Below are 13,717 nucleotides of genomic sequence, written 5' to 3' on the forward strand. Positions count from 1 at the left end.
AGAAGGATGTTCTCTGCCCGATGGAGAACCGGATTAGAAAAATTAACGTCCTTGACTTACAACAGTTCGTTTACTGACCATCCAAAGTTACAACAGCACCAAAGCGACTTATGACCATTTTTCACACATGACAATAGTTGCATCATCCCCGTGGTCACCGCATCTACATGGAGGGAAGTGTGTAATGGGGTGCCCCAGGGCTCTGTTGTGGGCCCAGTGCTCTTCAACATCTTCATCAACGATTTGGATGAGGGGATAGATGGACAACACCAAGCTAGCAGGAATAGCCAACACTACAGAAGACAAGCTGATACAGGAGGATCTGGACAGACTTGAACAGTGGGCGCTATCTAACAAAATGAAATTCAGTGGTGAAAAAAGTAAAGGTTCTACATTTAGACAAGAAAAGCGAAATGTGCAGGTATAGTATAGGGGGTAACTTGCTCAACAGTAGCAACTGTGAGAAGGACCTCAGAGTCCCAGTGGACAATCACTTAAATAGGAGCCAGCAGTGTGCCGCAGATGCCAAAAAGGCCAACTCAGTGTTGGGCTGCATTAACAGAGGGATAGAATCAAGATCACGTGAAGTATTAATACCACTTTACAAGGCCTTGTTAAGGCCACACTTGGAATACGGCATCCAGTTTTGGTCACCACGATGTAAAAAAGATGTAGAGACTCTAGAAAGAGGGCAGAGAAGAGCAACAAAGATGATTAGGGGACTGGAGGCTAAAACATATAAGGAACGGTTGCTGGAATTTGGGATGTGCAGTTTAATGAAGAGAAGGATGAGGGGGGACATGATAGCAGTGTTCCAGTATCTCAGGGGCTGCCCCAAAGAAGAGCGAGTCAAGGTATTCTCCAAAGCTCCTGAAGGCAGGACAAGAAGCAATAGATGGAAACTAATCAAGGGAAGAAGCAACCTGGAATTAAGGAGGAATTTTCTTGACAGTTAGAACAATTAACCAGTGGAACTGCTTGCCTCCAGAAGCAGTGAATGCTCCAACACTGGAAGTTTTTAAGAAGAGACTGGACAGCCATTTGTCTGAAATAGTATTCCTGAGCAGGGAATTGGACTAAATAACCTCCAAGGTATCTTCACACTTTATGTTATTGTTGTTGTTGTTGTTGTTGTATCATTGTCCAATCTCTTCTTAAATTCTTCTCCCTGTCAGGAAATTTCTCCTTAGTTCTAGGTTGCTTCTCTCCTTGATGAGTTTCCATCCGTTGCTTCTTGTCCGGCCTTCAGACGCTTTGGAAAAATAGGTCGACCCCTTCTATAGAAAGATGGAATCGTGTTTCCAGCCAAATTTCCCTTCTTCACGCAAGGAGGGAGAAAAAAAGGGACCTTGGGAATCAGTATTCATTATGATTATAAAATTAGGATGAATTAGCCTAAAGAATCTGACTGCAAGACAGACCGCAAAGGCATCAAGATTGCTTGAGAGAGCAAGCAATCAGCCCTGGGGGGGGGGTTCCCCCCACCCTCTCCAGCCACACACAAAATCCACAGCTCCCTTGAGCCCCCTCTCCAGACTAATTGCAGCTAAAGTTCAAATAAATAAAAATAAATAAAGTTCAAATAAAGTAAATAAATGACATTCAGCAAGACCAGGGGTAGGTAGGCAACCTTGGCTCTTTTATGACTGGCGGACTTCAACTCCCAGAATTCCTGAGCCAGCATGGCTCCGCTTGGAAACCTCTCCCTTTCCCCTCAGCATGGCTGGCTCAGGAATTCTGGGAGTTGAAGTCCACAGGTCGTTAAGGGGCCACATTGCTCACCCTGATAAAACCAAAGCTGCCAATTTTTCCCTTCTCTGCCAGTTCCATTGATTCTGCCATCCTTTGGTCACAGTTCCAACAGATGAAACTCTTCAAAGAACTACGAGGCATTGTTTACCTTAAAGAATCTTTATTTTGAGTAGCATAGCATCGGCATTGCATAATCAAGCCAAAAAGTAAATTCCCCTCCCCTGAACACGTAGTATCCAAGCACAATTCCCTCCTCCAATTAGCCGTCATAAATCACATTCCCCAATTAGCTTGAAGCACGGGGCTTCCCCTCCCATTCTCCAGCACACCAAATCCTTATCAGCTCTGGTTACAATAACCTTGTTACTCATGCTGGGTCCAGTGTTGTTATGTGTGCATTGGTAACTGATAGACGAGAATATCTATAGTTCAGACTTAAATTGTGGGTTGCTAGGTGCTTTCAAAGCTTAGTGGTTTTCTTCCAAATGCTTCATTACCAAACTAGGTAATATCATCAGCCCCACCCACTATTAGCACTGACGATGTTCCCTAGTTGGGTAATGAAATATTTGCAAGAAAACCACCAAGCTCAGAGAGCACCAAAGACCCTCATTTCAACCTGTGAGGTTTTATTTTTTCCAATGATTTGTCCATTGGCCCCAAAAGGAATATATCTCCATGGAAGATTTGCTTGTCTCTTGCGGCTTCGATGTTTTCAGATCTTTGTCGCCGGTGTCAAAGTTTGTGGTTTTTCGTGTCTCATACGAAAGAGAGATGCGTGTCTTCTGGCACGTTGTACTTCAATTTATGCTCCTCAAACAGCATGCAGAGCGCCTCCAGGTATCTCTTATGGAGCTCATCAACTTCGTCTTGGCTGGGATTGTGCTTCTTCCCCACCTGAATGGGTTTTCCCACTGGAGGGATCAAACAGGAGAAATAATAGTTTAATAATTTAATTTAATTTAATTTATCTCTAAAAATCTGCTTAACCCACTGAGTGAGATTTTAAATCCCATTTTTAAATCTAACTCTGGCTTTCTTTTTGTGCCAAGTCAGCTTCCATACCAGTGCCTTTGAATCCTCAGATGTGTCTCCCTTCATTCCCACACATGCTGTTTGAATCAAGGGAGAATATCCAGTTATCAATTTTTCAAAGGAACTGGCCCTTTTGTAGTTATTACGTTGTTGCTCTAATAAATCAAATCTCTATGTTTGGTTTAAAATGGTTGTCATCAATTCAGTCTGGTCTTCTTCTTCCTCCTCCAGTTTCATCTGAGTAAAATAAAAGGTCATATCCAGTGTTGTCGTTGTTTGCTTGTCTAAGTTGTCAAGGTTCTCACTATGTTGTATTTGTTGTTCAGTTCCTATTACTTTAGGAGTTACAGGTATTTTAATTGAAGTCAGTATTTGATTATCAAAGTCCTCAATAGAATGTATATTGTTGTACAGAATCTCTTTAATGTTGGGTTGTTCCTCTTCTGTTGTTTTTTGGATTGTAAGTTGATCAATTGGAGTCTGGAGTTCAGTTTATAGTTTGGAGATAACATCTTTGGCTTTCGCTCTGGAGTTCATTAGCTCAGTTGCTTCAAAAAAATTTTCAAGTATAAGTTTATAGTTAAGTTGTGGGTAAGGTTTCTCCATTTCTATGGTGATTAGAGATAGTCTTTTAGTGGAGGCTATATTTAGAAAGAGTCAGTCAGTGTCCACCTTCACAATTTCTAGAAGTTGTTTTCATCACCTAGTTGTTTCCAATTCTTTATCTTTTCTTTTGATAATGTGAAGGTCAAATCTAGGATATCAGCAAGCCTCACAATCAGAATAATTCAGTTGCAGTGCCAGGCTTTACCATAAGGTGTCCCCAGTAGGCTATAAAATTTTTTCCAGACAATAATTATGCTTTAATCCAATTAACCAAAAAACAGCAGAAGGATATTTTTCAAAGTTAATAAATAGATAGAATGATAAGTCTCTATAATAGGAACTTTTAGGACCCCAAAGTATCCGAGAAATAAAAATCCAGTTATTTGGTTATTTTCTTTACTTTCCAAAACTCAGATTCCCAGAGTATGCAAACACTTTTATAGGAGAATGGTTAGGGTAAAAGAGAGGAAAGTAAGGGTCTCGCCCAGATCTTCCAAGGTGCTTCGTTGTGCTTAGTAGTGCTTTTAGCTTTCGGCTGGAACAGCTAAGGGATTGGCCATGTTAGTGGCCAATCTTCATCGAGCCAAAGGAACTCCTTTGGGTCAAACGGAAGGGCTCCCGCCCTTCTGCGATCTAGCAAAGCTCCTCCTCAGTGCTGGTCGCCCCTCCAGGGTGACTTTCGACCCTTTCCAGGGTCTTTCGGCGAAGGGAAACCAGGCGGCGGAGAGAGAGCTCTCTCCACACGTCTGCAGGCACCGTGATCTGGAACCGGAAGCCTGTACTTCCAAGTTTTAAATGACCAAAGTTTTCTTTATCTCAGCTCATGACAAAATCTAGTATTCAAAGTACACAGCTTGTCTATTTGAGTATGTTCTATTTTAATTCTCACTAATAAGTCAAAACCCCAATTTTCTTCAGCCTTATTCTAGCTTTCTTTCTTTGCCAACTCGCCTTCCTTGTTTCACCTGCCTCTCATTTCTGGACGCCATGGAAGAAACATGGACTTACCCACGGTGAAGATTGGCTTCCGGTATGGAATAAACCCAAAGGTGTACTGAAAGACCCCTCTGGCATGGAAGAGAGGCAGGGAGATACCCATGATCTTTTGCAAACGCTCTTGTGTCCACCTCAGCCAGGATCCTTTGGGGTTTTCGACCTGATCATACAGCTCATTCTCTCCGAAAGAAAACACAGGGACAAGTGGCGTGCTAGGAACCGAGAAGAATCAGAAGGAGAGATGGAATCAAACAGGTTGAGATAACCGAGGAAGGCTGGGTGGCTGCAAATAATGGATTCGAGCACTGTTTCTCAACTTTGCACGTTGAAGGGAAACACAATAATAATTCATGTGATCAGTGGTGGGAATCAAATAGGTGAACAACCAGTTCTCTACATTGATGCCGCTTCTGGAAGTCCACTCTGGGCCTGAGCAACAAAAAAATTAGCGACCGGTTCTGCCGAAGTGGTGCAAAGCGGCTGAATCCCACTACTACATGTGATGTACATTGTACAAGAAGATCAGGACCCCCCCAGAAGCTGTTTCCACTTACCCGTTCTCTATGGCCAGCCGAACGAAGCCCTTGCGGTTCTCTAACAAGAGGGTATAAGCTCCAGGATGGGCATCTAGGGCTTCCTTGGCCCCTCCCACAGCTATGACTACGATATTCCCCCCTTCCTTCTTACTCAAGACATAGGAAGCAGATTCCTTGTCCGAGGGAATTAAACCTGGGTGAAGCAAAGCAGGATAAAGAAGAACATTAAAGCCCTGTACAACACACACACACACGCACACACGCACACACACACACACATTAAATAGCCTTAACAGAGAATAACAGAGCTGGAAGGGACCTTGGAGCTCATTTAGTCCAACCCCCCTGCTCAAGTGGGAGACCATACCATTTCAGACAAATGGCTGTCCAGTTTCTTCTTGAAAACCTCCAGTGTTGGAGCACTCACTGCTTCTGGAGGCAAGCCACTCAATTTCCTCCTTCTTCTCCATCCAGATCACCAGTCCTCAACTTATGACCACAACTGAGCCCCCAAATTTCCATTGCTAAGACAGGCAGTTGTTAAGTGATTTGATGACCTTTTTGACACATTTGTTAAGCGAATCGCAAGGAGTCGAGGGCAACCTGTAAATGGCATGAAAACCAATTCACCTTTCCGCCAGTGCAAAATCTGGCAAAATTCCCAAAGGATCTGCAGCATTCCCTCAATGGGAAAAAGCTTTCAAGAAGCTCAGTGTCCTTGAAGTCCTAGTGAACGATCACTTAAACATGAACCGACTGTGCGCGACGGCAGCCGAAAAAGCTAATACAATCCTGGGTTGTGCATACGGAGGCATAGAATCAAAATCAGGTGAACTATTAGCACCGCTTTATAAAGCCTTCGTAAGGCCCCAGCGGGAATGCTGCATCCAGTTTTGGACACCACATTACAAAAAAGATGTTGAGACTTTGGGAAAAAGTACAGAGAAGAGCAACTAAGATGATTAAAGGCCTAGAACTGTGGTGGCGAACCTATGGCACGGGTGCCAGAGGCAGCACTCAGAGCCCTCTCTGTGGGCATGCGTGCCGTTGCCCCAGTCCTAGGCCTTCAGCTGGGTTTTCTAAACCTTTTTGCTTTAGGCCTCCACCGCTGTGTGCAAAAAAAAAAAAAAAAAAGGTTCAATCAATCAGTTAATTTCAACTTCTCGCAGGGAAAAAAAGATCTCTCAAAGTTGGAATTGATTGATTGAACTTTTTAGTCCCACCCAGTCTGTCGATACCACTGCAGCCATGCCCAGCCAATGGGCCACCCCCCCAATTGGCCACACCCAGCCAATGGGCCACACACACCCGGCACCCGTTGATACTTAAATGGATCTGGGGTTGCAGTTTGGGCACTCGGCCTCTAAAAGGTTCGCCATCACTGGCCTAGAAAGAAAAACATATGAAGAATGGATTCAGGATTCATGAGTATGGCCAGTCTAGGGAAAAGAAGGACTGGGGGGGGGGACATGATAGCCATGTTTGTTTGTTGTTTATTTATTTATTTATTTCTTTATTTATGAGACTTATATACCGCTTTAAGTGCAAGCACTCTCTAAGCGGTGTACACCAGTAAGCAATGTATATATATATTTACATTGCCCCCAACAATCTGGGTCCTCATTTTACCTACCTCGGAAGGATGGAAGGCTGAGTCAACCTTGAGCCGGTGAGATTTGAACCGCTGGCCTGCTGAACACCGTCAGCTAAAGTGGCCTGCAGTACTGCACTCTAACTGCTGCGCCACCTCGGCTCTATGTTCCAGTATCTCAGGGGCTGCCCCAAAGAAGAAGGAGTCAAGCTATTCTCCAAAGGGCCTGAAGGCAAGACAAGAAGCAACGGATGGAAACTAACCAAGGAGAAAAGCAACCTAGAACTAAGGAGAAACTTCCTGATAGTGAGAACAATTAACCAGTGGAACTACCTGCCTCCAGGAGGTTTTTAAGAATAGACTGGAGAGCCATTTGTCTTAAATGGTATAGGGTCTCCTGCTTGAGCAGGGGGCTGGACTAGAAGACCTCCAGGGTCCCTTCTAGCTCTATTCTGATTGATTGATTGATTTTGGTCTTCCAAAAGTTTCCCAATGAATCAGAAATCCCTTCTAAGTCAGCTTACCTCCACTCATCAAGTAATCCCGGAAAAAGGGGGCTCGGAACCAAATATTCAACATCATCATGTGAGGCTTCAAGCCTGGGAAGTGTTTGGAAAAGCCGGTGGCTTCTGTGCAGAAATTAATGGTAGCGCCAGCCACCAAGATACCGTGAGGATGGAAGCCGAAGATATAGTTCTTGGATGGATCCAAATCTGCCGTCTTCACCAGCTGGAAGACCAAAGGCATTTAGGATACCTGTCCATTTCTTATTTATTTATGAGAGAGAGGGGGGGAGGGAGGGAGGGAGAGAGAGAGAGAGAGAGAAAGAGAAAGAGAGAGAGAGAGAGAGAGAGAGAGAGAGAGAGAACGCTAGAACCAGCAACCCCTCACCCAAAAATCCAACACAGGACATAGCCATCAGCCACAGCCCCAGAGAAGCAAGACATGACTGTTAGGATGTAATAGGATTAACCCACCACCATCAGGATGCCAAAAGGACACCACTGAACCTCAGGTCAAAGTTCATGCCACGGGAACAAGAACAAGTCCAAACACAAAAGCCCAAGAAGGTATAAAACCCACCACCCCCAGCAACATGTGGTCAGCTGCCTCAGAGCCACATGCTGTTGTACTTCTGCTCTTCAATTAACAAGAACCTTCTTTGAATGGCAGCCTCCATTTTATTTATTCCCGGCTTGGACTAGACCCTGAAAGAAGATTTTTCTTTCAACAATGCCTAAGGCAGGACTAGAACTCAGCGTCTCCTGGTGATTGGCTCAAAGTACCTAGCTGGCTTTCATGCCTAAGGTGGGACTAGAACTTCTGATCTCCTGCTTTCTAGCCTGATGCCTTAACCACTAGGCCAAACTGGCTCTCTTGTGCTGTCTCAGCTCTCTTTTGCAAGAAAGACGGTGAAAGGATGGGTTATAGTGGGCTGGATTGTATGACCTCTGAGGTCCCTTCTGACTCTTACATTCTATGAGGCTAAAATGACCGTTCGCCTTGTTTCTCAAAGCACACCTGCCATTTCCCCCCCCCCCCGCCACACTCATTGATCTGAGCACACTGTTAAATAACCTAACGGCTTTTCTCTTCCTCAACTTCCAGGCGTCTTCTGCTCGCTGCATTCAATTTATCACCAGGCGCATCAGGCGCAGGCAGATCCCAGCTGTTTACTAACCACTCACAGTGGGCGTCTTCCCAGTTCCTTCTGATTAATGAGGCTGTTATGGAGCTCATGGCTATGAACTGGCCTGGTTGGGTACATCATGTTCCCCCATTTATCCTCACAAAGTTAATTCTTTAGAAATAGGGTTATCGCTCTCTCTCTCTCCCACCTCTCTCTTTCTCATTCACTCTCTTCTCTCTCTCTCTTCCATCTATGTCTCTTTCTCTCTCACCTGTTTATCTATCTATCTTTCTATCTCTATTTCTCTATTATATATCATATCATATCTATCTATCTATCTATCTTTCTATCTCTCTATCGCTATATATCTATCTGTGTCCCTATATCTGTCTATCTATTTATCTATCTATCTATCTCTATATATCTATCTATCTGTATCTATCTATCTATCTGTCTGTCTATCTATCTATCTATCTATCTCTATCTAATTATCTGTCTGTATCTATCTATCTATCTATCTTTCTATCTCTCTATCACTATATATCTATCTATCTGTATCCCTATATCTGTCTGTCTGTCTATCTATCTCTATCTATCTATCTATCTATCTATCTATCTATCTATCTCTATCTATTTATCTATCTATCTATCTATCTGTATCTATCTATCTGTATCTATCTATCTATCTATCTATCTATCTATATCTATCTAATTATCTGTCTGTATCTATCTATCTATCTATCTATCTATCTATCTATCTATCTATCTATCTATCTATCTATCTATCTATCTATCTATCTTAAACCCCAGGCCAAAAAGAAAGCTCTTTGTTGTATTTCAAATGCCTGCAACACCTGTTTGGCTGTAGGCCAAAGAACCACGTCAAAGAAAGATAATTGTATGAGAAAACGAACCCCCAGCAATCTCTCTTTTTAAAAAAAATCTCTCTTTAGCCCTCTTCCCTCAGCCACAAAGAGGCTTTTGAACCCAGTCAAGTGGGAACAACCTGGGTTATGTTGACAGGAAGATGGCACCAGTCTGGATCACGTGACCATGGGGAGGCTGCAACGGTCATAAGTGTGAAAAATGATCATAAGTCATTTTTTTTTCCAGTGCCATTGTAACTTCAAACGGACACTAAATGAACTGTTTTAAGTCTAGCTATATTACAAGCATGAGAAATTAAACATTTACTGCAGGGGTCGTCAAACTTGGCAACTTTAAGACTTGTAGACTTCAATTCCCAGAATTCCTCAGCCAGGCATGCTGGCTGAGGAATTCTGGGAATTGAAGTCCACCAGTCATGAAGGGGCCATAGTTCCCCCATGCTGGCTCAGGAATTGTGGGAGTTGAAGTCCCCGAGTCATGAAGGGGCCATCGTTCTCCATACTGGCTCAGGAATTCTGGGAGTTGAAGTCCACAAGTCTTAAAGCTGCCAAGCTTGAATACCCCCGATTTACTGTATCCAACAGCAAAACTTTTCATGAGCATAACTTTCCCGTTTATTGATTTGTCACTCCAGGTCAGTCTCGGCTCTTCACAACTGCCTGAATTGGTCCTTGCAGCTATTGTTGTTTGTTTTGTTGATTTGTACAATTTCCTACTCTGGAAAAACGACATCCAAACTCCTGATTTTTTTCATACTGTGCCACCAGGGGGCAGCACCTGGCTACTTTGCCTGTACTGAAAAGCTAATTAAGGTCAAGGCTGCTATCACCAACTACTTCCTTTTTATGGCAGAGGTCTTCAAACTTGGCCCTTTTATGACTTGTGGACTTCAACTCCCAGAATTCCTCAGCCTTATTCTAAGCAAGAATAAGGAATAGAATAGAATAGAATAGAATAGAATAGAATAGAATAGAATAGAATAGAATAGAATAGAATAGAATAGAATAGAATAGAAAATATGGATTGAAATAGAAATAGAACAGAACAGAACAGAACAGAATAGAATAATAGAGCTGGAAGGGACCTTGCAGGTCATCTAGTCCAACCCCCCTGCTCAGGCAGGAAACCCTATGCCAGACATGACAAACACAAGGCCCGGGGGCTGGATGTGGCCTGCAAAGTGGTTTCATGTGGCCCGCGAAGCCATCCTGGAAACAGTGAGGGAACGGCCCCCTCTGCCTTGGCCCTGGCCCAGGCCGGCCGGGAGCCAATGTACAATTTTTGTGGTGGCCATCTATGCTGAAACGCATTCAGTCTTAGCTCCACAAGGCCGTCTGGGAACAGCGAGGAACCAGCCCCTGCTGTGTTGGCCCCGGCCCCTGAGTGCGTGTTGGGGAGGTGCCCCCCTTTGTGATGAGTGAAGAAATGGACCATGCCTTGGCGCTTGCCCCGGTCCCACCCCCTTCTGCCAGAGACCCTCAGATCTGTCCCACTCCTACCCAGGCCCCCACAGGCACCCTTGACGCGAACAATGTAGAGCTGGCCATGCCCATCCAGTAGGCCACACCCACTACATCCGCACCTACCCTAGCCACACCCACCTGGCCCCCCAAGGGCAACCACAATGCTGATGTAGCCCTCAATGAAATTCAGTTTGACACCCTTGCCCTATACCATTTCAGACAAATGACTGTCCAATCTCTTTTTGAAAACTTCCAGTGTTGGAACAGAACAGAACGGAACAGAATAGAATAGAATACAGAATAATGAGAAAGAATGGAATGGAATAGAATGTGATGGAATGGCATGGCATGGCATGGAAGGGAAGGGAAGGGAAGGAAAGAGGAGATGGAGGAGGAGGAGGAGGAGGAGGAGGAGGAGGAGGAGGAGGAGGAGGAAAGAAGAGAAGAGAGGAGAGGAGAGGAGAGAAGAGAAGAGAAGAGAAGAGAAGAGAAGAGAAGAGAAGAGAAGAGAAGAGAAGAGAAGAGAATTTTTTTATTGGCCAAGTGTAATGGGAAACACAAGGAATTTGTCTCTGCTGCATCATCTCTCAGTGCACATGCAAGCAACAAGCGATAAATCATGATCGTAATCCTAAAATACAATCATCATTTATCCATTAAACGACAGTAATTCAGTGAGTTTTATCCCATTTTGTGACCTTTCTTGCCACAGTGGTCAGGTGAATCCCTGCAGCTGTTAATTTAGTAACGCGGTTGTTAAGTGAATCTGGCTTCCCCACGGACATTGCTTGTCAGAAGGTTGCAAAAGGAAACACTGCAACCGTCCTAAGTACATGCCAGTTGCCAAGCATCTGAATTTCAATCTGATCAGCTCAGGGATGCTGCAACCTCTGTGAAAAGCACTCATCAGTCACTTTTTTTCAAGCCCGTTGTAACCTCAAACGGTCACTAACTGAATGGTTGTAAGTCAAGGACGGCTTGTATAAAACTCCCGTCATCTCCTTGACAGCCTCTTTCTCCACCCATTATGCAGCTGGAGGCTCTGCTGCCTCTTATCCGCTCGTTCCCTAAGCAGCATCTCTTTGTCCCCGTCTCCCAAGGTCTTTCTCCCATGCCATTATACTCCTTCCCTCTAGGGGGACACGTACCGAGACCGGGAAATAATCTTTCATGTATCGCCAGACGACCGAATTCCGCATCCGGTGGGAGCTCCGCCCACCTTTGCTCGGGGTGTCCCAGTCAAACGCCCACCAGGCAGCATAGAGGGCGCTGATCAGCCAGAAGCGTGTGAAGAGGAGGAGGATGAAGAGGGCGATGGAGCACTGAGCTGGAGGAAGAAAAGGGAGAATTGTTAGGGGTCTTTCATGTTAACGCATTCATTTCCCTAATCGGGAATAACAGAGCTGGAAGGGACCTTGGAGGTCTTCTAGTCCAGCCCCCTGCTCAAGCAGGAAACCCTATTCCATTTCAGACAAGTGACTGTCCGGTCTCTTCTTAAAAACCTCCAGTGTTGGAGCACCCACAATTTCTCGACAGAAGCCATTTCGCTGCCTGATTGTTCTTACTCTCAGCAAATTTCTCCTTAGTTCAAGGTTGCTTCTCCCTTTGTTCAGTTTCCATACGTTGCTCCCTGTCTTCCTTCTGGTGCTTTGGAAAATAGGTTGACTCCCACTTCTTTGTGGCAGCCCCTCAAATATTGGAACACTGCTATCATGTCCCCCCTCGTCCTTCTCTTTGTTAAACTAGACATACCTAATTCCAGCAGCCGTTCCTTCTATGTTTTAGCCTCCAGTCCCCTAATCATCTTTGTTGCTCTTCTCTGTACTCTTTCTAGAGTCTCAACATCCTTTTTACATCGTGGCGACCAAAAAGTGGATGCAGTATTCCAAGTGTGGCCTTACCAAGGCATTGTAAAGTAGTGTTAACACTTCACATAATCTTGATTTTATCCCTCTGTTAATGTACTGTAGGAAAGCGTTTGGCCTTTTTGGCAGCTGCAACACATGGCTGGCTCATATTTAAGTGATGGTCCACTAAGACTCCACGATCTCACATCCCCCTCCCTTCCTTTCCCCCCTGCCAGCAACCTCCATATCCTGGAAAAAGTCCCCTTAATTAGGAATAACCATCTTTTATTTTTACCCATGCACAAAAAAGTGAAGACCCATTGAAGCACCGAAGCCGTCTGAAGCCGTCTCTCCCACGGGATGTGGCGAGGAGCGAATTCAATCTTCATCCTAGCAGCCGAGCCCGTTCCACCCTCTTCGGACTGAAGACGCTGACCCAACGTTGTGGTGCTGGTTGCGGGAGGAAGGGGCAAAGTCTGTGTCCTCTGCCCGCCCAGGAGGAACACGGTGCTGGGTGCAATTACAGTAATTAATGTGGAAATCTGGAGGAAACCCGGCCCCTTTTGGCACTCTGAACCGGTTCAGTGTGTAGGGCTGGGTCATAAATCCTTGCTTCTCTGTTACGTCTCAGCCACCTCACCCCAAAGCAGCAGAAACGTTTAAGAGAAGTTGGAAGGGACCCATCTTCCTTCTGGTGCACCTTCTCCTCTTGGGAAAGACGCCAATGGTGCATTGGAAAGCACGCTGCACCCCTCTGCGTGGGTTTATGAGATTGTTTTTTAACCCAGCTTTATTAGTTTATAAGTAATACAAAATGGTAAACATGAATATTCCTTCCCCCCCCGAAACAACGACCCTGTGAGGTGGGATAGGCTGGGAGACAGAGGACTAGCTCAAAGTCTCCCAATTGGCTTTCATATCTCCTAAGGCAGGACTAGAACTCACCTTCTGGTGACTGGCCAAAGTCACCCAGCCAGCTTTCATGCCTAAGTCAGGACTAGAACTCCCTGACTCCCAGTTTCTAGACCAGCCCCTTAACCACTAGACCAGACTCTTATGCCCTGCTGGGATGCGTCACCCATTTAAGGAGCCATTCCTGGGTTAGAGTCTTCTGCTGTGCTGGCTCTCCCGTTTTTCCAATGCTTCTTCCCGCCGTATGGTCAGAATCCTCGAATAATTTAAAATATTTGAATGCTGGTTTGAGAGCCTGCCTTATTAGGGGGACTGCAGAAACGCTGAAGCCGATTTTTTTCCATCCGGCGTGTCTTTCTGCCACGAGGGAATGTTCCAGATTGCCTCGTTTCCCAATTCGAAGACGTCCAGCGGTGATGGGTGAAAGGCCATTCCTTGCACTCTGCAGAGAGAGAATTGTG

The 13,717-nt window shown here is 45.0% G+C and overlaps 1 protein-coding gene across 1 annotated transcript; it reads right to left on the minus strand.

Annotated features, from left to right (window-relative positions):
• Positions 1 to 1,930: 1,930 nt before the first annotated feature.
• Positions 1,931 to 12,805, minus strand: LOC120320173 (2-acylglycerol O-acyltransferase 2-A-like). Its single transcript, XM_039369691.1, has 6 exons — positions 12,640 to 12,805; positions 11,646 to 11,824; positions 7,041 to 7,245; positions 4,944 to 5,118; positions 4,402 to 4,601; positions 1,931 to 2,666 (listed from the first exon to the last, which is right to left on the minus strand). The coding sequence occupies exons 1-6, from the start codon at positions 12,731 to 12,733 to the stop codon at positions 2,512 to 2,514; spliced, it is 1,008 nt and encodes a 335-aa protein (XP_039225625.1). The 5' UTR covers positions 12,734 to 12,805; the 3' UTR covers positions 1,931 to 2,511.
• Positions 12,806 to 13,717: the final 912 nt, after the last annotated feature.

This window comes from Crotalus tigris, unplaced genomic scaffold (assembly GCF_016545835.1).
Source record: "Crotalus tigris isolate CLP2741 ecotype Arizona unplaced genomic scaffold, ASM1654583v1 scf7180000021196.354758, whole genome shotgun sequence".
Classification (NCBI taxonomy): Eukaryota; Metazoa; Chordata; class Lepidosauria; order Squamata; family Viperidae; genus Crotalus; species Crotalus tigris.